This window comes from Fundulus heteroclitus, chromosome 8, assembly GCF_011125445.2.
Source record: "Fundulus heteroclitus isolate FHET01 chromosome 8, MU-UCD_Fhet_4.1, whole genome shotgun sequence".
NCBI lineage: Eukaryota > Metazoa > Chordata > Actinopteri > Cyprinodontiformes > Fundulidae > Fundulus > Fundulus heteroclitus.
The window spans coordinates 1133780-1160165 of record NC_046368.1 but is presented as its reverse complement, the minus strand read 5'-3'; the positions used below and the strand labels follow the sequence as shown (position 1 = coordinate 1160165).

At 40.6% G+C, this 26386-nt stretch overlaps 2 protein-coding genes across 3 annotated transcripts in view; both read left to right on the top strand.

Moving 5' to 3' along the window:
- Positions 1-9379, top strand: part of atp2a2b (ATPase sarcoplasmic/endoplasmic reticulum Ca2+ transporting 2b) — a 31887-nt gene extending 22508 nt beyond the window's left edge. The window contains exons 14-24 of one of the 2 annotated variants that reach the window (XR_002428649.2): positions 92-211; positions 775-993; positions 1106-1229; positions 1335-1546; positions 1636-1856; positions 1942-2144; positions 2940-3025; positions 3116-3249; positions 4667-4784; positions 4877-6841; positions 8263-9379. Coding sequence is in view for 1 of the 2 variants with exons in the window: in XM_012871099.3 (XP_012726553.2) it covers positions 92-211; positions 775-993; positions 1106-1229; positions 1335-1546; positions 1636-1856; positions 1942-2144; positions 2940-3025; positions 3116-3249; positions 4667-4784; positions 4877-5048; positions 8263-8276 (1623 nt within the window). In the remaining variant the exon portion in view is untranslated. The remainder of the gene's footprint in view (positions 1-91; positions 212-774; positions 994-1105; positions 1230-1334; positions 1547-1635; positions 1857-1941; positions 2145-2939; positions 3026-3115; positions 3250-4666; positions 4785-4876; positions 6842-8262) is intronic. The other variant, XM_012871099.3, reaches the window with a different exon arrangement.
- Positions 9380-13373: 3994 nt separating this feature from the next.
- bcr (BCR activator of RhoGEF and GTPase) overlaps positions 13374-26386 on the top strand; it is a 117198-nt gene continuing 104185 nt past the window's right edge. The window contains exon 1 of the mRNA XM_012871131.3: positions 13374-14967. Coding sequence (XP_012726585.2) covers positions 13374-14967 — 1594 coding nt within the window. The remainder of the gene's footprint in view (positions 14968-26386) is intronic.

The window sequence follows — 26386 nt, the reverse complement described above, 5'->3', positions numbered from 1 at the left end:
ATGAAGCCTGCATCTTTTTTTTTTTTTTTTTTTCTGTTATGGTTTCAAATTACCGGCAGAACTTCTCATGTTTCTGTTGTTTTCATTTCAGGTGATCAAGCAGCTCATGAAGAAAGAGTTTACGCTGGAGTTCTCCAGAGACAGGAAATCTATGTCTGTGTACTGCACTCCAAATAAAGCACGCTCCTCCGTTGGCAAGATGTTTGTAAAGGTAAAAACGCCTTGAAAGGCTGTAGACTTCATATGTTTTTTTTTTTTTTTATTCTGGAAATAGTTGGAGTTTAAAGTATTTTCCAAGGCTGGATTTGTATGAGAAAATAAAACGCTGTGTAAAAGAGTTTTCTATTCAAAATGAATTCCCCTGGCATAAAAGATGCATCAACGCATCCATTGATTTGTCTCTCCCTCTGTCCATCCGTCCATCTATATGCTTTCTCATGATCTTTCATCCATGCATTTCTGTTATGTCCATCTGAGCATCCATCCACCAGGCGTCCAAAATCCATCCTTCAATCTGTCCTTCAGTTTTCCACACACCCATTTAAATGTGAGAAGTATTAAAAAGCATGATATGTTCCCTTTAAACTGAATAAACTTCTTTTTTTTTTTATTTATACTCGAAGCTTTTTAAACGGGGCTCATTCCTGGAAATATGAGTCCTGAAATGTACAGAATAATTAGAACAGGCGCAGAAACATGGATGCAGTCATTTTTTACCGTATTGGTATCTCCTGTTAATTTCATTATGTTTTTCCCCCCCATCTTTGCTCATAGGGTGCCCCAGAGGGAGTCATTGACAGGTGCACACACATCCGTGTTGGCAGCAACAAGGTGCCCATGACTCCTGGTATAAAGGAGAAGATCATGTCTGTGATCCGGGAGTACGGGACCGGCAGAGACACGCTGCGCTGTCTGGCTCTGGCAACGCGAGATAACCCTGGAAGCAAAGACAGCCTTGTGCTGCAGGACTCCGCTCGCTTTGTGGAGTATGAGGTGAGAGCCCGCTGGAGAGGTTTGACTGTGGGGTTTTGTTGTTGCTCAATTAGTTTTTTTTTGTTTTTTTTTTGGTAAATAATCCGTATTTTTCGTTCCTCTTTGTCCTCAGACTGACCTGACGTTTGTTGGCTGTGTTGGCATGCTGGATCCTCCCAGGGCGGAGGTGGCGGCTTCCATTAGGCTTTGTCGCCTCGCAGGCATCAGAGTAATTATGATCACTGGAGACAACAAGGGTGCGTTCCTCGAATCGCAAAAAAAAAAAAAAAAAAAAAAAAGTACTAAAATGTTAGAATTTTGGTAGGTCTGGGGGAGTAACGTTGTGCCCGTGAATGTTTCAGGTACGGCAGTGGCCATCTGCAGACGCATCGGTATCTTTGGAGAAGACGACGACGTCTCCAGCATGGCGTTCACCGGCAGAGAGTTCGACGACCTCTCGCCCGTTGCTCAAAGAGAAGCCGTGATCAAGGCGCGCTGCTTTGCTCGCGTGGAGCCGGCTCACAAGTCTAAGATTGTTGAGTATCTGCAGTCCTACGATGAGATTACAGCTATGGTAAGAAAAGGGGCTGCTCCCCATAGTCACCGCAGTAGAGATAAAGAATTATTTTATTATCGGCGTGACTGGTTTTCTCCTGGGCTCAGACCGGCGACGGCGTAAACGACGCTCCCGCTCTGAAGAAGGCCGAGATCGGCATCGCCATGGGCTCAGGGACAGCCGTGGCCAAAACTGCCTCCGAGATGGTGCTGGCCGACGACAACTTTTCCACCATCGTAGCTGCGGTGGAGGAAGGCCGAGCCATTTACAACAACATGAAGCAGTTCATCAGATACCTCATCTCCTCAAATGTTGGCGAGGTCGTCTGGTAAGAGGACCGCTTAATGCTCTCCACCAAACATTCCCAGTTCTCCTCATGAGAAACTCATCTGTTCTTCTCCGTGTGGTTGCAGTATCTTCCTGACCGCAGCTCTGGGTTTCCCCGAGGCTCTCATCCCCGTTCAGCTGCTCTGGGTCAACCTGGTTACTGACGGGTTGCCTGCCACCGCTTTAGGGTTCAACCCGCCCGACTTGGACATCATGACCAAACCTCCACGAAATGCTCGGGAGCCCCTCATCTCAGGATGGCTGTTCTTCAGATACCTCGCAATCGGCTGTAAGTGGGACCGGGCGATACGGACCGGAAACAATGATGCTCGATGTTAACAGGCCGATGCTCGATGTTTCTCCTGATCTGTTTTTCTTTTCATAAAGTAATTCTAAAACGGATAAGCTTTATCCCAAATGTCTCACAGGCACATTGGTAGGTAAATGTGAGAAACGGCTGAAAAAATAACCTTAGACTTAGACAAACCTTATTGTCATTTTGTATGCACAGAGTGCGTACAGAACAAAATTTCATTTGCATACAGCTTGAGAATTTCAGTGAATTGCAGTGGAATTCAGAATAAAGTAACTTTGCTGGACAATAAAGTAACTTTGCTGGACAATAAAGTAACTTTGCTGGACAATAAAGTAACTTTGCTGGACAATGAAGTAACTTTGCAGTATAATGAAGTACCTTTGCAGTATAATGAAGTACCTTTGCAGGGTAATGAAGAAACTTTGCAGGGTAATGAAGTAACTTTGCAGGGTAATGAAGTAACTTTGCAGGATAATGAAGTAACTTTACAGGATAAATGACCTACTGGAATACCTAAAAGTAGAAAATATAAGGCAACATAGACCATCTGGATATAAACGATAGTGTATTTAAAAAAAAAAAAAAAAAAAAAAAAAAACTAATTTTAAAATCTCCATATATTGCCCAGTCCTAGCTGTAAACTGGAGCCGTGTGGAAAGTCGTGCCTTGTGATCCACTTCCTGCTCTGTGTTTTATTAAAACTCCTGGATGTTTTTGCGGTTTGCGTTTCAGTTTGTTTTAAGAGCTCTTTTTGTGTCCTGTGAACAGGTTACGTTGGAGCTGGTACCGTCGGTGCCGCTGCGTGGTGGTTCGTTGCTGCTGAGGACGGACCGAGGATCACCTTTTACCAGCTGGTCGGTGTTGACCACCAGCATTCCTGTTCGTCTCACATTTAGCTGCGAGCGCTAAACTCTGATCAATTTGTCATCTGTCGCCTCTTCCAGAGCCATTTCCTGCAATGTGGCCCAGAAAACCCAGACTACCAGGGTCTGGACTGCAAGGTGTTTGAGTCCCCTTACCCCATGACTATGGCCCTGTCAGTGCTGGTCACCATTGAGATGTGCAATGCCCTCAACAGGTGGGTTTGAGGATTTCATCGTGACGTGATTGTATTGTTTGAAGCTTTCTGAACATTTTTGTCTTGTTTAGCGTAGATGAGTCAAATTCCGAAATCAAAGTGTCCTCAAGAAGTATTCACTTCCTTAAACCTTTCCTAATTGTTGCTTTAAAACGACTGACATTAGCGCGTCGTTATGTGGGTAACCAAAACAAAGCCGCACATAATTGTGAAGTGGAAGTACAAGGGCTAAAGATTTTCGGCTCTCTTTACAAAATTGTGATCTGAAATGTAGCATTTCCATTTGTTTGCTAGTAGAAGCACATTTCCATGCAGTTACAGCTGATGGTCTCCTGGGATGCGTCTCAACCAGCTTTTGATATCCAGAGAATCTTTGCCAATGCTTTGCATCCAGGCTCAAACTCTAGTTGGATCGAAAATTTCTGGACATCAATTTCCAAGTCTTATAATAAGGCTTGGTCCGTTGTAGCTAGTCTCCGGCTTTATTTTTTTTTCAATTTCTTTGCGGCTTTTAAAACCTCTTGGGTCCCCAGATAGTAACTTCTCAGCAATTTCAAATGCAAATTTGATTCATCATTATATTAGTAATATTTTTCAAACAGCTTGACATTTCTGTGGATTCCATACATTTAAGTGTTTGGATGGAGCTTGTAGTTTCCGAATTAAACGTAAAACGTAAATTTGTGTTATTTTGAGCACAAATGCAGAAAAATGCCCTGAGCTCCAGCCCCCCAGTACCGAGGGTGGAGCAGGTTTTCTTTTAAGGATTGCCTTTTTTGAAGCTTACATCTTCACATGAACTCTGATCACCTTCTCTTATCAGTTAAAGATAAGCATCCCCACAGCATGATGCTGCCACCACCATGTCTGAGCATGGGATGGTTTGCCCATTGTGACGTAAAGGAGAGTTTTCAGCCACACGCTGCTTTGGATTTTGGTCAAAAAGTTACATTTTGGTCTCATCTGACGAGTAAATGTTCTCTAACAAGTTAGAATAGATTAAATGCAGGTGGACACTATTTACAAACTCTGTGTTATCTAGATGCATTGATTTCTTGCACTAGATTTTATTTAGGTGTATCAAAGTAAAGTGGGAGAAAACTGTGCACCTCACATTTAGATGTTTATTTGTAATAGGTTATTTTTTGTAAACCTTTAACTATCTTCCTTCCAGTTTACTATTATGCACTACTTTGTGTTCACCGTATATCATCTTAATAGGTACGTTGATGTTTGCTGTTGTGAGGTGGTAAAATGTAGAAAAGCTAAAGGGAATAAATGCTTTAGCAAGCCAAGGTTTTGCTGCACAAGAGCAGAACATCTTCTAAGGCGAATGAAGCCTTTATTACCCGCAGGCCTGTTCAGCACATTAAAGTGACCGTTGCATGAAGACCTCCTTTTTGTTGTTCTCTCCCAGTGTGTCAGAGAACCAGTCGCTGCTCCGGATGCCTCCCTGGGAGAACGTGTGGCTGCTGGGGGCCATCTGCCTCTCCATGTCCCTTCACTTCCTCATCCTTTATGTGGAGCCGCTTCCAGTAGGACATGGTTTATTACTCAGTTGGTAGCGTTGCTGTTTTTTTTTAAACCCTGGCAATAAGACCTGAAATTCTTCTTTCCCGCATCGCAGATCATCTTCCAGATCACCCCGCTCAACTTGACCCAGTGGCTCATGGTGCTGAAGATCTCCCTGCCCGTCATCCTGCTCGACGAGCTGCTCAAGTTCGCTTCCAGGAACTACCTGGAGCGGACCAGAGAGCTGGAGAAGCCCGCCAGCTCCAAAGGCTGCTCCCTGTTTGCATGTATGGAGGGCATCTCCTGGCCCTTCGTGGCCATTTCCCTCCCTCTGGTCCTCTGGATCTACAGCTCTGACACTAACCTGGCTGACATGTTCATGTCTTGACTGACTTAGCACAACCTCAACAGTTTCCATCCCTCTCTCCTCTCCCCTCCCCCCACCCCTCACCCACTGCCATCACCACCTCCTCTCCTTCTCTCTTTGCCTTCCTAATTGTTCATAACTAGCGTGCGCGCGCCGGTGTGTGTGTACGTTTGTAGAGTTAGGGTTGTGTATGAGAGCGTGTGCGTGCGTGAAGCTGTGTGCACGAGGAGGACCGACTGTAACCCATGAAACGCAACAAATAATATAACTAGTTAACATTTAAGTCGCCTGTTTGAGTTGGGTCAGTACTTGTGAACGGCTGAGGCTTTGAAGTGACTCCTGCAGCTTTGGACTTTGTTGCTGGTTTAAAAAGCAAGTAGTGTTGCCAGTTTTTTTTTTTTATTATTAATATTATTTTGGTTATTGTCAATATTGCCTTTAAGGTATGTTTTTAAATGTTAGGATTATCTGCATTCTGTCCTACGTCACTACTGTTATAGAGAATTTTGTTTAGGTTCCCGTTCTCCTGAACACAAAATTTGAAGATATCAAATTATTTGATCTGTACAGAGATTGAACACTATTTTATGCAAAAAAAAAAACACAACTTTTTTTTTTTTAATGGCTTTGTAAATTGTTTAACCAGTGTGGCTTAGAAGGTACCCGCCTTGATTTATTTTCTGTTTACCATTGTGTCTTCAGTATAAATTCAAAACTCTCTGAGAGGACAAGCTCCATTTGGCAGACGAGAAACGGGGGAAAGGTTTGGGATGCTCGGCTTAAACAAAAAGGCGAAAAAAGAAAAGAATCCAGAGAAACAAACAAACATAAAAAAAGCTGCATGTCCTGTGACCAAGCATGAACTGTATGTGGTTTCTCATGTCTAATTTAAATGTGTACGCCCCCTCGTTAAAGCGTAAAGAGCTTTGTGGATTTTTTTTTTTATGATATTGATTAAAAAAAAAATTTTTTTTTTCTGCACTGGGCAGAGCACAGCTACCTCAATATGATGAAAAATGCTCTTTTTTTTTTTTTTTAATTGTTTTGCTCATCTCGAGATGCTTTCCCTCAACACGTCTTGCTAAAAAGATAACATCTGAGGTGTGCCCCCCCTTTTTGCTTGTGCAGAAAATGAAGAACATCTTTCTTCCCCTTTAACATTTTTTTTTTAAGGATTTGTCTTGTTTGTATTGATTGTGACATTCTTTAACTTAATTTGCTGTGGAGACGGAGCTGGCTGGGGATGCTGTTTGTTGTGACCATCTCCATAGCCTTTGATTCAAAGGACAGTAAAAAAAAAAAATCCTCAAATACTAATATAAGTGCTCCAAATGAACATTAATTGCAGATTAAAACCATGTTTTTTTTCTTTTTACAAAAAAATACACTCGTAATGAACCCTTTGAATCAAGTGTTTTTTGTCTTTATTTATGTTTGGTTTTCATTACAATTCCTAATCGGTGTTTTTGTATTTGCTTATTACTATAATAATTTAAGCGACATGAATGCTTTAGCTTTCGTGACTCAAGAGTGCAGATGTTTGGATCGGATCCTTTAAATAATCTGGATTTGTGGCTATCTTCCATGTGTGAAAAAACCCAACTAAAGCATGCTTTTAGGTAGAAACCTGGTTGTTCTCACTGCCTGTGTTTGTCTTAACAAACGTGTGCTTTTTCTCCTAAAATGCCTTCCATTGGCTCCCCTATCATTAGAGTGAGTATCCATTTCTTACATCGACTACACATCCAGCCTTGGAAAAGTACTCACACCATTTGACCTCTTCCACGTTTGGCCTGTTAGGACTACAAACTTCACCGTAGCTTATTAGGATTTTATGTGAAACAGCAACACAAGGTGCATAAATGTCGGGTTGAAGAAACTCTTGAGTTCAGGGACATTGATTCAATATCTTATACAACCATCTTTTGTTATAATTTGAGTAAATCTTCTGCAAAGTTCCTCTTTGAAAAACAGTTTAAAAGCAGTTTCCATAGACTGTGTTGCTAAATATCAGTTTTCCACTCTTAAATGGTTCTCTTGTAGCTTTTATGTAGACGGTTGTTGTCCTGCATAGAGGATAATCTATCAACCCTGATTTAAAGTTTGTTTTCAGCCACAAATGGCAAAATGCTTGACTAAAAACATTCGTTTTTGGTCTCGTCTGACCAGATCACCTTCTCGTGTTCGCTGTGGTGCCGTACATTGTAGCAGAGCCCTAAATGGAGCTTTTCAATTGAGCTTCCCTCTTTTTGACATAAAAGCTGGATTTGTGGAGTGCATTGCTAAAACTTGTTTAGTCAACAGATTCTCCCACCTGAGTGAGCTGTGGATCCCTGCTTTCCATCTAAAGCAGCCCTGGGCCTATTGGATGCCTTTGGTTGCATTTGTACCAAATACAAGTATTTTTCACTTGTAGATGATGGTCTTCCTTGAGATATCCAACCCTCCACGATGGCATCCCTCACCGGTCAGGGGATCGCCTTGGTCTTTAGGATACTGTCAGATAACATGAGGGATCAGACCCCCTGAAGTTCCTTTTTTTTTTTTTTTTTTTTTTTTTTTTTTTTTATTTGGTCTTGTCTGGTCGGACACATGTTGCGCAAGATCTGTGGCCTACACAGAACGACTATTTCTTAGCTTGAATCGCTGGGAGTTGGAGTTTATTTGATATTTGAAGGGTATCAGTTGCACTGGATGATAATTAGAAGCATCAGAATAAGGAGCGCTGGGTTCCCTTCCACTTTTTGTAGTTGTATCACATAAAATCCCAATAAAAGTACATTGTAGTTTGATTGGAACGTGATAAAACGTGTGAAGAGTTAAAGCTGTGTATGAACTTCCAAGGCCCTGTACATCATTACAGAGACATTGCTCTACTTGATGATTTTCTCTCATTTAGCTGTAATAATTAATTAGGCAGACATATCTTCATATGTAAGCGTGCATATGCAAGGAAGTGATCATGTCATTCCACCACATTTCACTTTTTGAGAACGTCACCGTGTGCTGTAACTTTTCCACCTCTGACACCGGCTTATGTACCACAGTGTGCCTACAAGGGAAAGTTAAATATGCATCTGTGTTGTTGGGCTTCACTCTCTAACCGTGTTTCTCTTCTTTGTTTTCTTTTCTAGGTTGGTTTTCATGAAAGCTTTTGGCAATCAGAGCAGAACCAGTAGTTGGGAATCATCTTACCACCAAGTGTGTGTGTGAGCTCACGCATGATATCACTCACTGCAGACAGCGTGACGACCAGAAGCACACACGCACACGTGGGTAAAATTAAAAAAAAAAAGAAAAAGGAAAAAAAAAAATCATGTTTTCAGAGTGTGTAAAATTATCCTGCTAGTTGTCCCTTCCCCCCCTGCTTCACCTCATGACACAAAACAATCACATTCCCGCAGTGAGCCACACATGCCTCTGCGTGCTAACGCTAAATTAGGACATTAATCCAGCTTTATGTGCAGGGGTGTCCTGAAATATCCTCTCCTGAACCCTCCTTGCATGAAGAACTTCTTCCATCGGTAGCTCGTCAGTCGCATAGATCATTTTGCAGAAGAAAATGTGGGTTGAAAGGTCTTTGCTTTGTACATCAGTGTACAAAAAAAAAAAAAAAAAATACATTCATGCATGCGTTTCAGCTGTATGTAGGCTTTACAAATTTGTATTTATAGATTCTAATGTATAATACTCTAATTACTTTTAAAGAGGGGTTTTAAGAAAGCTGAACAAGAAAAGCTGTAAAATCACTTTCTATTGTAACGGCTTGGGTCATTTGCACAATGTTGGACATGGATAAAAGATTCATGCTAAACTTGACTGTGCTTAACTTTAGCTTTTTGTTGTTGTTTTTTGATAGTATTTTGGGTTGTTTTTTTTGTTGTTTTTTTTACTTATTTTCATCCCATCACTTAATGTGAGAATATCTATCACTCTGCCAGTTAATTTCATGAATTAGCCAGTAGCGTTTAGGTTAACAGACTGTCGCTCATTTCCCAATGAACCTGCAATACAGCTTGTTTGATTTTTCTTATTGCCTTGACATTCCTATAATTATTATGTATCTTTATCAACTGCTGTAAAACTGTGATTTAGTGTGAGGGATCCGGTATGGTCTCCTCCTGACACCCGGTTGAAGAACAATATTAACCATATTATGTAAACGTCAATCATTACTGAAGGCTGATGATTGTACAGTACATACATTACTGAGGTTGTGGTTTCAGGTAAATAAAATAATCTAGTATTTGATTTGTCTCTGTTATTTATTTTAATGCAGCAAAAAGTCATATTTTAACGGGAATACATACTTGTGGCTGTGCCAAGAGCTTAAAATCTGCTTTTATTGCAGTAGCATAATTCATTTATATATATATATATATATATATATATATATATATATATATATAAAAAAAACTTTTTAATTTGCTTACATTTGTGATTTAGTCAGGAATAAATGTTATGAGGTTGACATTTGGTTGCTATTTTCTGTCCTACCATCACAAACACATTCTAAGGGAGTCGGACTTTAACTTGGATTTACTTTTGGTCGGTTAAGACTTGAGTGAAATAGTTTTTTTTTTTTTTTTCTCCACTACTTAGATGTGGTGTGAATGTGTGGAAAATAACCATGCCCATTGCTACGTACGGAGTTGTTATGCTGTGGGTTTGATTTTTGCACAAAGTCTCCGTCTCCATTAATCCAGCAAGGGTGCCTGGCATGGACTCGGGGGGGGGGGGGGGGAAACAATGCTTTGAAAAAGATTTCTTCTAAACATCAAGCTGCATTTGACAGAGTTGAAAACCAGTAATCATTTGGCTGTTGAGCACAAAAAGCATCCAAATATGGCTAAAGTAGCACAAATGATTCATTAGACAACATTCTTTCATGGTGATTTTAGTCTTAAACAGAAAATATGTGGGTTAAGTGACCCTGAAAAAGATGATATATATATATATATATATATATATATATATATATATATATATATATATATATATATATATATATATATATATATATATATATATATATATATATATATATATATATATATATTAGAGAGAGAGATTTTTAAAAGTAAAGTGTTTAAAGAGCTGTTTCTTTGTGCTGCAACCCTTTAATCATAGGTGGACGTTGTCCCACCTGCAATTATCAATGTGGGGATTTTCTCCACAACTGAATAAATATAAACAAGTAAATGGATTTCTCTTATTTGTGGAGTGTCTGATGGTCCTACTGCGATAAAAGACTAAGTCATTTATTTATTTATTTCCCCTTTTAAACACTATTACCAAGGGGGTAAGTTAATGTGGCCGGGGCTGTCTCATTGGGCTGTAATGGTTTGACTGAATTAGGTCCTTTACTCCCACATTGGTGAAACTTGTACGGGACAAAAACAAAGTCCTTTAAAACGCAAGACGTATTGTGCAAAAGGACTTAAAACCAAACATGACAAAAACATTAGCGCAAAATTCCAGTGTGCCCTGCTGTTGAAGTCTGGAAAAGTCTCATCAAGCTGTTGAAAGTGGAACTGCTATTAAGATTATACATTTTTTTTTTAGTGCTCCACCTACTGCTTTGTTTTTATATATTCAGTTATCAGTATGTAATACATCCCATAAACATACCGTTTAGTTTACATTGAAATTACAATAAATTAATTTTATTTAATTAGATCTTTATCATTGAACCAAACTAGAAAAATGTAGGTGTTTCATGATTTTTTTTTAAACATACAGATGACAAAACCCAACTGGTAAATGTTTCGTAATAAGTCGAGGATTTTCATAAAAGGTGTTTAAAAATGTTCAACTTACAAGACTAAAAAAGTGTAATTCTGAATAATTGAATATGTTGACCAAAATGCAGAAGCCCCTTTCTTCCACATAATAAAATTAAATGTTTTAAAAACCCAACTGATTAAGAAATCAGTTTGGTTTTTAAAACTTAAAATTGAATTAAATATGAATTCAAGTTACCATAAAATCAGTAGTAAAATGCATTGATATATATAATATCAGTATATTGCACGTAGTTTTATCTACTGGGTGAGTAAAGGGATCTAACTTCAGGGGCATCCTAGTAAATTAAACAAACTGCCATTTGCTAGTTCAAATCTTTAATACAAAGCCATTTCTGCTAATAAAGTATTAAAATCATAATTATTAGTATAAATGCAATTTAAAGTTATCATTTGGTTTGCTGTCATATTTTCAACCTAGGTTATAAGTATGAGGTCTAAAATAATTTTCATTTTCAAGATTATATGTCCGAGATCCAAAGTCATAACTTTGATTTACCAAGTCATAATGTCAGATGAAGGGAGTCTGAAATGGCTTTTCTTAATGGAGTAGTATAACAATGAATATTTGCATATATATCAAATTAGAACCAGGGGTCTTGATTTGTGTCTGTATGTTATGTGTGAATTCTGACCCGGTGTCTCACCAAAATTTCATTATGGTTTCATAATGACAAAAAGTCTGGAATTGCTCTGGTCACAATGGCATGATCTATAGGTTTTAAAGTCAGAAATCATTCCGAGATCATATATATATATCCATATCTATCATATACATACTGTATATATCTATATATCTATCTATATATAGATATATATAAAGCATAATTCTAAGATTGAAAGTCAATTTTAACTTTTAGTCATAATTTAGAATTTCAATTTTATTTTTTACAACCATATGTTTAGAAAATGCTGTCAAAAATGTGACTTCTTTTTTTTATTAACATTGACAATTTCAGAATTATATATCCTAATCTAATAATTATGATTTTGAAAGTGAAGCTAATCGGTTTTAAACTCTTAATCCGAACATACTAAGTGCCTATTTTGTTTCTCACAACAGAAAAAAATGTTGAGATAAATATTCCACCCACCACCACCAGGGGGCACTGTTGCGCTATCTTTCCAGCAGCGTCGCTGCAGTTAATCGAGTTCACTTACTCAGCAGGTATAAACTACAGTCCTTAAAACCAAACAAGAGCTAGTAAAGTAAAACGTATCACTGCAAATTATTCAAAAGCAACCTAAAAATAGAGATTAAAAGTAGCCACGTCTTTAATAGCAGATTTACAGATTGATGACTGGAGTGTCATTGAGAAAAGAAAAAAAAAAAAGCATCCTACTGGTATAATCTCAGACTTCTTCTGAGTTCTGTCTCGGATATTACGGCACACATTTTAGCAGTCAGTTGATGGGAGCCAGCTTCCCTGCTCTGTCTCTTTAAGCAGTACACTCATGGTCCTCCTGGTCCCTCCCATTCAGCAAGCCCCTCTGTTTTACTGGTCGGAGACGGGAGCGCACACAGCAGCAGCACCACCACCATCACGTCGGAAGACACACACGGGATGAATCTAAGGAAGGGGGCATGAAAACCAACAATACCAAGCAGGTGCGCTGGGAAAGCGATGGAATATGGAGATCAAGTTTTTTTTTTTTTTTTTTAGTGACGCCGTATCCAGTCGCTTGAATCCGTAATTAAGCCTCTGGTGTTGTGGCCTCTCGTCTTTTTTTTTTTTTGCGCTTTTTCCTGTCCAATCTCCCCCTACACTGCTGGCACAAAGGCGCTTATTCTAAGAAGAAGCTGCACCTGGGATTACAGTCAGTGCGCAAGAGTGAAAGGATCGGTTACATCTAAAACGATGGATTAAGAAACAGTGGCAGTAAGTGAAAGGAGGAGGATTAAACCACTTTCTAATTCTTCTTTTTTTTTTCACCCCACTGCATATCTTTTTCCGATACCCCCCATCCGTCACCCTGCGAAGACATGCTGTCATTGTCTGGAAGCGAAATCTGTTAAATCTTATTTTGAAACGTTTTTTTTTTTTTTTGCCGGAATAGAAATGCACGAGAAAAACTATTCTGCAGATGCGTATCCCCTTTTTATACACTGCGCATTCCCAGTTTTTGATTTGAACGAGCAGCCGGTTTCTCTTGTTCATGATGCGACTGCGCAACCTTCACCAAGTACCAGCAATTAGGCTGTGTGTTTGTGCACGGGTATCCTAAAAGCCCACAACATTTGTGCGTTTTTTATTTTATTTATTTATTTTTTTCATTATTATTGGACGTGGCCATTGTCTGTATAAAGAAGGGGGAGAAAAAAAAAAGCAACTGTGGCGTACTGGACCTCAGAGGGGTCAAACGGGGCGCCCTTGGCATCACACCAACCCCCTCTTGTGTCTGAACCGGGGGTCGGTCACAGAAAATAATTTAAGCACAATATGGTGGAGCCCGTTGGATTCATAGAGGCTTGGAAGGCGCAGTTCCCCGATTCAGAACCCCCCAAGATGGAGCTGCGGTCCATCGGAGGTATTGAGCAGGAGCTGGAGAAGTGCAAAGCGTCCATCAGACGCCTGGAGCAGGAGGTAAACAAGGAGCGCTTCCGAATGATTTACCTGCAAACCCTCCTGGCCAAAGAGAGGAAGAGCTACGACAAACAGCGGTGGGGGTTTAGGAAGACGCCGCTGAACGAGGGGGTCGACCCCGCGGCCACTCAGGGTGCAGAGTCACCGTCTCAGCAGCCCCACATGCAGGAGACTGGTGGAGTCGGGGGTGCTGGAGGATACGCTGTAGTGGATCGGAGTCGTTTTCAGCCTCTCGGAGATGGTACGGGCAGGACCAAACCTAGGCCCCCGCCAGCCAGGAAGTCGGCTTCCCACGGAGACGGCTTGGAGACGGCATTCGACTCACCCCAGCAAGCCGAGTCCACGTCCTGCGACAACCTCGATGGCCTCTCCCCGTCGAAGCAGAGGGGCGGCATGGCCCTGTCCCCGCGCAGGCCCACTCTTCCTCCCCCGGACAAGGAGCTGCCTTCTGACCCCAAAGACAAGCTGGGGATGGGACTCGGCGTGGCGGCTCTCAGGTCCAACTTTGAGCGGATCAAACGGGCCAACTCCCACTCGGCTGGGGATGTAAGTAAGGGTCAGGAAAAACAGCTGCCGCCGCCTCCGCCGCCGTTCTACACCAACATGGAATTCCATCACGAGAGGGGTCTGGTCCGGGTCAACGACCGGGACGTGTCGGATAAAATCAGCTCCCTGGGTACTCAGGCCATGCAGATAGAGCGAAAGAGGTCTCTCCACTCCCTCCCAGGCAATCTGGCAACGGTAGCAGGTGAGCTCCGTGCCAGGCCGGTGTACAGAGGACGGTCTACAGAGAGCACGTGTGGCTACGACGCAGAATATGAAGACGGAGAGCCCAACCAGCGGCATTCAGGGAGGGCCAACGGGGGCAAACCCCCACCTCCTCCTTGGCAGCCGTCTGAGTTCCAAGCCTACTCCAGCGTCTATGTCGGTGGGGTAATGATGGGTGAAGGTGGCAGCGGAGATGGACGTGGGGGCGGCGGCGGTGGTGTCACAATGAGAGACCACGGCGGAGCCGACGATCACCTCCTGACCTGGCCGCGCCGCTCCTACTCCCCGGGAAGCTTCGAGGACGCCGGGGGAGGTGGCGGCTACACGCCGGACTGCAGCTCCAACGAGAACCTGACGTCCAGCGAGGAGGACTTCTCCTCGGGCCAGTCCAGCCACGTCTCGCCGAGCCCCACCACAGCCTTCCGTCGGCCCTTCAGAGAGAAGAGCCGCTCGCCCTCCCAGAATTCCCAGAACTCCCAGCACTCCTACGACAGCAGCAGCCCTCCTACGCCGCAGTCTCAGAAGCGTCACCACAGGCAGCAGGGAGGCCATGTGGTCATGTCTGAGGCAACCATTGTGAGCGTTCGCAAGACGGGTCAAATCTGGCCGCCCGCTGCCCACCATGACCTCATGTCCCACGGTCGAACGTCCCATGACAACAGTTTTCATGGAGACCACCTAGGTGAGTGAAGACGGCTGTCTCTAATCTTTATACTGAAGTTCGTCATGCTTGAGCAATCATGGTATCTGTTGTTCTTCGTTTTTAAAACCACGTGTTAGATGAATGCCTGTGTGATTGATAACATAAGTTGGACTGATGGTCTGAGCAGTCAAATATGCCAAAATGTCTGTCCTTTTGGAAGGCCTTGCGTGGGAGCCAGAGGAAAGATCCACCTCTGCTCATTCTCGGAATGTCAGTCGGGTGGGTGAACAATGAAGGCGGACAGCCTAGGCCGAAACAAAAAAGTCAAGCCTTTGCCGGGCAGCTCCTCTGGCTCTTGTACATAATTGAAATCACAGGTGTCTGCCGGCACACCTGACTTTTCCCTCCTTTTCTTTTTTTTTTTGTCTTTCAAATAAAGAGGTGACAATGTCCTGAACCACAAAATGAATGTCTTCAGCCACATTTACAGTTGAAACCAATGTTTGAGTACACCATAAAAAGAGACGTTTTTCACCTTTTTTTTCACTGCCTGGCATTTTATCAGGCTTAAATTGGCTCTAGATGTTAAATGACAGAAAATTTTGAGAATTTTTTATTTATTTATTTATTTTTATTTTTTTTGACGTTCAGAAGTTTACATGCACCAAGATGTCCACTCCTGTGGATGTATTCTAAGCCACCTCACACACATCCGGCTTCCTTGCAGGATATCATGGGTACGTCAAAAGAGATCAGCCACATTATCAGGAGAACTGCAACTTCCACAAGTCAGGGTTGTTTTTGGGGAAACAGCATGGGACTGTCCAACCTTCTTGTGGTCCAGGAAGGACATGGGTTCTGTGTGCCAGTTGGTGTGAACTGAGCGTATCAACCCCAGATCAAAAGCAAACGTCCTTGTGATGATGCCAGCTGAAGCTGGTAAAAGTGTCAATGGTTGTGCACCGTGAAACACGTCCTGTCGCGACATGAGACAGAAGACTAATCAGAGAGGAAGAAGCCATTATTGAAAAGAAATGCAATATCCCAGATTGCAGTTTGCAGATGCGCTGATATTTAGAGACATGTCCAGTCGTCTGATGAAACTAACCTTAGGCATACAGCCACATTAGTTATGAATAGGACTAAGGTTAAGACCAACAAACTTGACTTAAAATTTTCAGCAAACTATTGAGAAAACTTGTAAAAAGACACTAAAAATGTTTGACCTAAGTCATACAGCTTAAAAGGCAATTCCACCAAATACTAAGGAAACACATGTAAACTTCAGAATTTTATAGAAAGTAATGATGAAAACATTGAGAAAGGTCTCACTCTCTATTCAGGTGTTTCGCGAAAAATTAATTGTAAAAATCCAATCTGGCCTAAAACAGCAAATGTTTATTATGATTTAAATTCAGATAGTGAGAGGATAAAAAGGCTCAGTGTCTTTTCATCCAGCGCATGTAGATATCTGTTTATTTCTCCAAATAATAGTCGACCTGCACAGTTACTAATCCACGGCTTTTTGAACAGCACAGCTAGAAGGATGTGCCGCCTGGGGACAAAGTCCCGGGCCATTGGGGTAACTGGGCTACCAGGACTTAGCTTACGGTAAATTTTGCTGAGAAAGTTTCCATCGTACGAGCTGTGCCAGGTCATAAGAGCTGAAAGCAAACACTGCTCGGGTGGCTCAAATATTTGGTATAATTTTAAAACGTGGAATGTTGTTTACTAAGGTGCGGTTAGTGGAAGCCTCGCACATTTTGGTGAGCTGCCTGTCAGTGGGATTCGACTGTGGAAGCGAGTAGTATTTTGAGTGGCTGACGTATTGTAGGAGTATTGGACTGGTGCCCTGTTTGACCAGACAGGCATCGCACGCCCGCAACCGGGGTGAGCTGCAAAAAAAAAACAAAAAAAAAGGAAAGCATTGAAAGTGGAGATTTTGCGAAACTGCTGTTTCACAAAATTATTGCAAGCACCAAGCGCGCCTTTTAGGCTGTTGCAACCCAGGAAACATGTTGCTGTCACCCTTAATGGCATTAGCGTCTGCAGGCCGCTTTCGCTCACACGTCTCACCGCATCTATAATTCACTTATCTGAAAAGAATCAGGAACCCTGGTGGAATTAGCTAAAATGCCTTTCCAAACAGGATGCGATGATCAAAGTGCCGCCGTTGCGTTGAAAGCGAAAAAAAAAACCATCTTGCATCATGTCAATTAAAAGGCAAATCGCATCAATATTTCAGCGCGATCGCAAAAGGCATTACGCTCTAAACAGCAAGGTATCTGCAAAACCCAGAAGGTCCCGTCTCCCAGCAAATGGCTGGCTAATTCTCCAGCTGCTGTGTTTTAGGATTATCACAGCGCCGTCGGCCCTCTTTGTTTTAACATATTTTCCACGTCGACGAGCCCGGTGGGACGTTTGACGAGCTGGAAGGCAAAGGATGGAGATGAAGGCTGGGAGGGAGGAGGGGACGCGTCGCAGACCGGACAGTGATGAATTTTGTGGGACAATCCGGAATTTGAGCTCAAGAAGTGAAAAGTATTTAGACACCCTGCAGGGATGTTGTGTGTTCTGCTCGCCTTAAGCTGACACGAGACAGAGCAAAGTGGAGGAGCACAGCGAGCGCTGCCTCATTTGACGCCATGGCGATGTGTATATTTATATCCTCTGATCGTTGACAGCGCAGGAAGACGGGGCGAGGAGGGTGTATGTTTTGTGGGGCGGCAGATGATGCTGAGGAAGAGTTGGGCCAGTTCTGGAAGGAAAGACTGAGGGAGGCAGAGTGAAAGGCAAAGCTGTCGTTTCCTCGCTTCAGCGGTCCAGGATGCTGCAGAGAGAGGCGCAGATGGGTAGCACCCTCCCGTTGTGTAACAGATACACACAGACTCGGGCTGATGCGCGCACAAAGTTAAACATCCTTAATTTTTACTGTCACACCGTGCCTCTCAGACTACTACTCCGCTGGTGCATGAGATCACTTTTGGACTGTCCGTCTTCTGGTTTCCTAATCACAGCAGCAATTTTGTTTCATGCAGGGTTTTGTTTTATCACAAACATAAAATGCGCTTTTAGGGACGAAGAGACAAACTTTCTGAGTAGATCAGTTGCATTGAAACAAAGATGTTTTGAAAAGAATTCCAACAGAGCTGCTGTAAGGTCACTTGGAGGTAAAAAAAAAAAAAAAAAAAGATTTGTTACGTTCCTGTTTTAAGATTTAAGTCGAAATAAGGACAATACTCCAAATGATTAGGAAAAGAATAGATGAAGTGGAAAAGGTATATCAGTAATAAAGTTTAAATGACACTGGCACAAAGACTTGATGACAATATTTCCTTTTGTAAATGAGCTAGTGCATTAGAATGGGACTTAATACTTTTTTATTTACTTTGACCATATATATACATGTAGTTGCTTCCACTGTATTCCCAATATTTTGACATTATTCACAAAACAAATTTTCAATTTTCTTCTAAAAATTTCCATATTATTCTTGAAATATAAGTTCACATCCAAACAAACTACACCATTTTTCTTTCTCCAAGGGATGCTAATACTACTTTGTAAACACAATTGTTTTACAGTTAAGTGTTTGGGGGGCATGGCATTTTAATTTTCAACTTAATTCAGAACCCATGAGCTCAGCAGTCCCTAGCCATAATGCATTAGTGTTTCTGGTCAGTTTTTAGATTAAGTTTAGAGTAGAAAATGAACCTTAAAATGGCACAAGATGAAAATCTTAAAACAGGATCACTCCACAAATAAAGCCTCATCAGTTAAAGGTTTAGCCAGTTTTCCTACTATGTATCACTCAGCGTTGCTAAGGGCACTAAAATGTTGGACGGGCATAACAGGTGCAACTCTGGATAAATAGTTTTTTTAATGAAACTCAACATCTTCTTTGTTTACTCAGTATGGAGTTCCACAAGGTTCTGTTTTTGGCCCCATTGCATCGTGTGTGTGTGTATATGTATGTATGTATATATATATATATATATATATATATATATATATATATATATATATATATATATATATATATATATCTTGATCGATAAACGTATATCGATGATAGAACAATCACAACGCAGACCCAGGAACCAAGCTCCGCCCCCTTCAGAGTTCAAAGAGCACGCTTTGTTTTTTTTCTTTTTTTAAAAACTTGCAGCGTTGGTAAAAAAGTTGGTTGAATAAAGTTTAAATTCAGTGTTTGTGTGTTCTGTGTCTAAAAATCAACTGCTAAGCAACAGCGTAAAATGGTCAGGGCTGCACTTAAAATATACGTTTTAGACAGAGGCTGGCACATCCTAAGGACAAAACCCCCAAATGTAAGATGAGTGGAGTTGTGTATACAGGTCAGTGCAGTGAGGAATGTTCTGATCTTTATATCGGAGAAACCAAAACAACCTCTTCACAGACACAGGGCTCAACACAGGAGAGCTACCCACTCAGGACAAGACACAGAAATCAGTTTGATTCCTCCCAATTCTCACCCCATCCTCACCTCCATGCAGGTGATCACAACATCTCCCCTGTAAGCCAGGCCAATAGCGACCCTAACGACTCCCCATTGCTAAGGGCTGGACCAGTTCAGTTTAATTTATATGTTATCTAAGCCATAACAAGGCCTTTGTTGGGCAATGATATAAAGCTTGGAACTCCACACTACTCCAGACATTTGAATTGAGAAAGCTTTCTGGATGGGAAGCGAAACGTCTTCAAACTTGGGAAAAAAGTCCAGTTGTTTTGTTTTTTAACTTTATTTGGAATGATCATGACCTGGATGACTGAGAATCTTCACCAGCATATTGCTGTTTTCATATTGTTAGATATAAAATATATGTCCCAAATTATATGACATTATATACTGTAAAAATGCATGAGAAATTATATGAGACAGCATGCCTCAATGTTCAGGACAAAAATTTTTTTATTTATATGGGAATATATGACAAAAAATTATTATTTGTTGCTGTTAATAATCTAATTTATAATGCTGTCATTTAAATTTTACAAAATATGAATCAATACATAGCCACCCATTTAAAGTAGAATAAATGTCATGCAAAATGTTATTTGGAGCTTAACTCATACAAATATTTAGTTGTTATGCAACAATGTAATCCAGCTTTGGTTGCACATTAATGTATTTTAAGATATAAAGAATCAATACTATACATTTGCAAATATGACATAAATTCTCATATATTCAAATATATTTCCAACAATATTGCAACATACATTTTAGTATATTGTGATATATTCTGAAAATGGCCAAAGACGCAGCAGTCTGTAGGATATTTATGCCCACTAGTGTAGGACCAAAACACATATAAAAGAACCAGTACTAAATTTAGTAATGGATCCAAAGATAACGTCTTTATTGAGGTGAATATTGTGTCTGTTCTGCTACCTGCCTCTTGGTAAAGTAACGTCGATCCTTACAAAGTTATGTTTGCTGATTAATTAGCAATTTTATCTTCAGTTGGCTGTTGTTTGCTGATTCACGATATAACTCTGGTTACCAAGCAATAGGAGTAGCTGCTTTTATGAGGCTGCATTTGGTTAGCCGACAGATGTTCAAACACCCACTTTCATCTTTTTTCCCCAAGCAGTAAAGTTTAAGACCTTTTTCTCTTTATCTTTCCTATACAGCTGACAGACTACTTACCCCTTCAAGACGGTGGGCTATCTGCACCCCGGTATCTGTACCACTTCATGAAAGTTAACTTTAAATCCCAGATTTGTGTGACTGGATGCAGTGTTGAAGTATGAGCTGAAGAAAAGGCCTTGGTTATTTGCAAGGGCCCCTGATGCAGATTAAATCTGAAACACCATCAGTGTCATGCACTCCAAATTAGATTTTACGTATTTTAAAGACACTATCAATTTGTGAGGTAAATTTATTTATTTATTGATTTTTTTTTATCAGATAACTGACCTACGGAAGATGATTAGGGCCACTAAAAAAAAAAAGGAAAAAAAGTCTACTTAATTCTGACTTTTTTTCTCAGAATTCTGAGACTTTTTTTCTCAGAATTCTGAGACTTTTTTTCTCAGAATTCTGAGACTTTTTTCTCAGAAATCTGACTTTGTTCTCAGAATTCTGAGATTAAAGTCAGAATTCTGACTTTTTTCTCAGAATTCTGACTTTGTTCTCAGAATTCTGAGATTAAAGTCAGAATTCTGACTTTGTTCTCAGAATTCTGACTTTGTTCTCAGAATTCTGAGATTAAAGTCAGAATTCTGACTTTTTCCTCAGAATTCGGACTTTTTTTCTCAGAATTCGGACTTTTTTCTCAGAATTCTCAGTAGATTTTGTTTTTTTTGAGTGGCCCTAATCCTCTTCTGTACTGACCGGTCTATGTATTAAAAAAAATGTTCTCCACTAAATGCAATTCAACATTTTCATCTGTGTCAGAGCTCTTGGACGAGGCAAAAGAGGAAAAGGAGAGGTTTACAGTCAGTCTGGCGTGGCACAATGACCCCTTTTCACACGGCTGGGGGAGTGACCGCAGCTCTTAAAAAGACTCGTTCAGCGCTGGCAGTTGAGCGAGCTTGACAGTAGGAGTAGACACACAGCTTGTCAGTTCAAAGTTAGGCTCGGAGAAGGAAGGGTAGGATGGGAAGACACGATTAGATGGAGTTAGAGGCCGAACTTTCTTTGCCAGGTGCTGTTGAGTTCAGCCTACTGGGGCTGGTGCAACTTGCTCTGACAGACTGTCAGTTCTTCCAAATTCAAATAGTTCTTTTCACGTTATACCAGGAGGCACGTGAGGAAAAAGTGGAACTACTGATGAGCTTTGGGCTCGCATGAAAACGCATTTCATTTTAAATTGACCCACATTGACCGTGTTAGAGTGCTGCTCTCCGTGGTCTGAAGTCTGTCTTCGATAGTATTTAAATTTTAAGATGTTCAATTTTGACATCTTTCATGTCTTGAAACACAAAACAATCATAAAGAAAATATACATAGAGCCAAACTTTACTTCATTTCAATATATAAAAGATAAAAAAGTGAAATTCTGATTAATTTCTATGTAAAATCTCATTTTTCAGTTTCGCCTCACCCCACCTTGATATTTTACGTAATGAGTTACTAACAGAACCCACTGATAAATGCGCACTCATTAAAAACATGCTTTCAAATGTTATTTCCATCTCATAATGGCGAGTAGTGTGGTTGGCTCGATTACAAAAACAGCGACCTTTGTGTGTGTTCTGTACAGAATGTAGACTTTTACTGTACCGTCCTGTAGATTTCCAAACCCCTGACAAAATTTGAAAGCTCAAAGGAAACAGAGCGACAACGCTAACCACTATTCAGCATTCCTGTTGTCTGCTTCAGGTCTTTCTCGCTCTCACTCTCTTCGATAAATGAACCATATTCAAGCTGCATTGATGAATACAGTTTCATTGTATGAAGCGTCTTTGGATTTCTGATTTCATCATTTTTAAACCCCTCAGTGACACGAATAATGGTCAACTTTAAATGTTGTTTTTTTTGTTTTTTGTTTTTTTACTCTGTAACAACTTCCACATTGAAGAATGTTGGCCAGGGCCGATCAGGTTGAAAATCATCGGATTCCTGTCAACAGCTGATTTCTTTGTACATCTCTAGTATTCAGCTTGGGATAATCCATCTAGTTGAAATTCATCAGGTCTTTTTCTTTTTTATGATTTTTGTAGTGTGCCTGGCCTTTTTTCACAGTGGGCGGAGAAAGAAACTGGGAGGGACATGAAGCAAACATATGAAAAAAAAACAGCCTTTCTGGAAATTAGACCCATGAGGACTGCGTCATGTACAGCATAATGTTGTTTCCTGATTTGGGAAAAATATGGATAATAAATAAGAACTAGGGGAATGATTGGATAATATAACTGGGATCTTATCAAAACTTCCAGCTAATTGAATAGATTAACCTATTCAGTTGCACATTTCTTTGAATGTGAGTGTGTTATTTTTAATAACTGTGCAGTATATTTTTTCATAAGATGTAAATGTCCCCTTATTGTACAGTTTCTATTTTAATAGTTTGACCTTAGTGCGAAGCTGCTTGATTTAACTTGCCAGTCACTTTGCTGCCGGTACACCTGAATTTCCCCACTCAGGGACAAAAAAAGGATATTTCTGTTCTTTTCTAATTAGATTAATTATGACAGTAGCTTACTAGACATTATTTTATTGCGAACACGCTTAAAAATGCTAAACAAAGGCACGTGGGTGTCTACAGTAAGAAACCGCTGTTCTACATAGCAATAAAAATCTCAAAATATATTTACTGGAAGCTTAAATCTCTCCATGTCAAGTTGACCCATCAATAAAATAAATTCAGTAAATTTAGAATAAAATTTCCCGGGTTGGGTTAGAAAACACTTGAGCTCCTTTGGATACAGACAAACCACATAAAGGAAGAACACTGCAAGATTTTTGCTTTTGTTTTTTGTTTTTTTTCTGTTTGTTTCTACAATGTAGCCTGAAGTCTGTCTGTCAGCGCTGGTTCCAAGTTTTAGCAGCAGAAGCTCAGCCTGGCACCACGTTTGGTGTGGAGTTGCCCGGCTTGGCGCTGGAAAGCTCCGCTGAGCGACTCTCCAGTGGGTGTCAAACTTCCTGGCTTGGTTTTTTTAAGTCTGGAGCAATTTTAAACTGGCTCTTTACCGCTAATTCCTGTTTAAATAAATGTCATATAGGGATTTGGGGATACTTTTTGAGTGATAAGAAGCTGATCTGATGATAATAGGGTGATCCTAGACACACACACACACAACCTCCAAACGGTAATCAATCCTCTCTTGTCGTGTTCATTTCTTCTTCCTTTTATGTGTGTTTGTACATTTCCTTTGCCAAGCAGCCAGCCACAATCTTTCCTCTGTAACCAATGAGGCTTGTAAAAAGAGGGTATGGGGAGGGGGGGGGGGGGGGGGGACCCTTGGAAAATCCCTAACATAAATTCTAGTGACTCCTTTCTCCCTTTTTTGTAATGACCGCTGCTCTTTAACAGTGGCCATCTTGGCCCTTTAACGTGCCTTGTGTTGTTTCTTTCACCTTGTTTGGCCGCACAACTGGGGAATTTGTGCTATTTGGCGCGTTGCGCTCGCAGCACACTGAAGGCTTTCAGTCTTGTTTGGCCGGTTTTGTGTTTTCTGGATTTAAAACGGATCTACGTTGTTGACACCAATCGGTTGTACCATCGACAAGTTTACTGTTCAGGCTGACAACCACAAACCCAAAAGCAGTTGTTGGGTGTCTTTTGGCTTAAGACCCATTCTGCTTCTAAACATATTTATATGCCAGTCTTAAATGAATCATCACAATCAGGGCTTTGTTGCATTTCTGCACTTCTGAAAGAAGATTGGGTCTAAAGGATTCAAATATTTTAGGCCTGGGCTGCTTTCTAGTTCCGAGGTATACCCGTTTTGAAAATAGTCATATTTAATAATATAGAATATGTGATTTAATAAGGCTCATTTAGTCAGATTAGAAGTACTTTTAAAAATAACAGCCTTTAAACAAATATTAAACATATTTTTCATCAATCATAATCTTTATTATTTGTCTAAAGGTCTTGCTTAGAGAACCTTACCTGGCAGTCTCTTGGATTCAAACCCTGGAATTTATTGAATGGGTGTAAAAGGTGGTTTCAAAAAACGTTCATTTTAATATCATAATATTAAATTTTAAATTTTTATTTTTCTGAAATGCCAGAGAACATCAATTAGTGACCTGAGATTTATCTTGCTGTATAAAACAGATTAATGCAGGATCCCTCTCTAATCTTGTGCTGCATGCTGCTGATGTGGTGCTTTTACCAGGCTTGCAACAAAAACATGTCCTGCATTTTGGAAATATTTCTAGTCACCTCTGATGGGCATTAATGCCATTTAACGATAGTTAGTAAGCAGGTGACTGCAGCCTAGTTATCTGAGCAAATAGCCTGGTCGATATTTCCAACCAGTATAAAGAGCAGACGACAAAGATCATCAGACTTCAGCTGTACACTAGATAGTTTCATTAGAAGCCTTCAAAATAAAACATTGCCATATATAATTAATGATCTGGCAGTGGTTGGATGTCAGTGTGGGTTCATTTATTTAAATTAGAGAGAGAGGTTTTTTAGCGTAATTTAAGCTGTATTTTAGCCAACTTTGTAAAAGGCAAAAAAGGAGAGGTTTACTGGGTGATGTTTTGGCATTGTTCATCCAGCAATCACCGAATGTTTGGAAAACAATTATTTAAAGTAGTTATCTAAAATTAATTCATATTGTACTGTTTACGGAAATCTGGTTGTTCGATTCTGATAGATATTACCAGCAGTATGTTGCTTAGTTATTTTAATTTCACCAGAGGTTATATTGTCTTACATTTTATAAGTCAATTGGCCAACCCAGGATCAGAATCACAATAAATGGCAATGGAGTGTAATACAAAGTCTCCACAAGTTAAATAATTAAAATCTCAACTACTAGAAAAATAAACTGATATGCATTTAGCAAGGCATGTTTTTAGTGGGTACAAAAAGTATGAAAGAAAGGACGAATGGGTCATCGAAGATAAGAAACAGTGTGGGGGTTTATTGTCCCCTACGCCGGGGTTTGGACCTCATTAAATCAGGCACACGTGTGTTGTCTGCAACCGTTTGTCTGTAAAAGCGTTGCTGCAGTGCTGGAATGCATTAAATGCAACATAATGCATTTTCACGGCGTGCTGCTAATAATAGGTCTCATGATCACCGAGCACAACAGAAGCAATTCGTACTGGTTTTCTGACCTAAAACTGGAACGCGGTTTATCTTGGAGTGACGCCTCTCCTGGATCTGAGCTCTGATTTTCGGGTGCAAACTGTCACAGCATTATTATCCCCCTTCGTTGGACGTTCATTAAGGCCGTCTTCTTACGCTGACAGCTATATGATCACTGAGTACCTTCTAACAGTCTTTATTACAGCATCCGTCACTGTCAACTGTAGATAGTCTGTGTATCCAAGAGAAGAAAAAAATAATCCCCTAAATGCTGTGCTTCAGTAATGAATATCTGGTACAGACACAGATGCACTGTGTGAACATGTATTTTAAACATCGCCTACCCCTGGTAAGCTCTTAGTCTGGTCATGTGCACATTAACTGATGCTCTTTCCTGGATTATGGGCCAAAAGGAACTAATTAATAATCAGATTATGTCAATTTCCCCATCCCATGTAGCTCAGACCAGACCCTTAGCTCCACTAATGCATCATGTCCTATTTACAGTGTTATAGTACAGATTATCAACACTCATAAACCAGCTCTAGGAAGTGTTAAAGTTTGATCCGCTATAAGGTTTTATGCTTATGATGGTCACGCCTATGCTATGTTCCTAGATGTTAAAGTCAGAGAGTTGTTTGCACGACCAATCCATACTAAAGCAAATCAATGCCAGCAGCCAGCATCTTTCCCGTAGAGCTGTCCCGTCTATTCCCGTG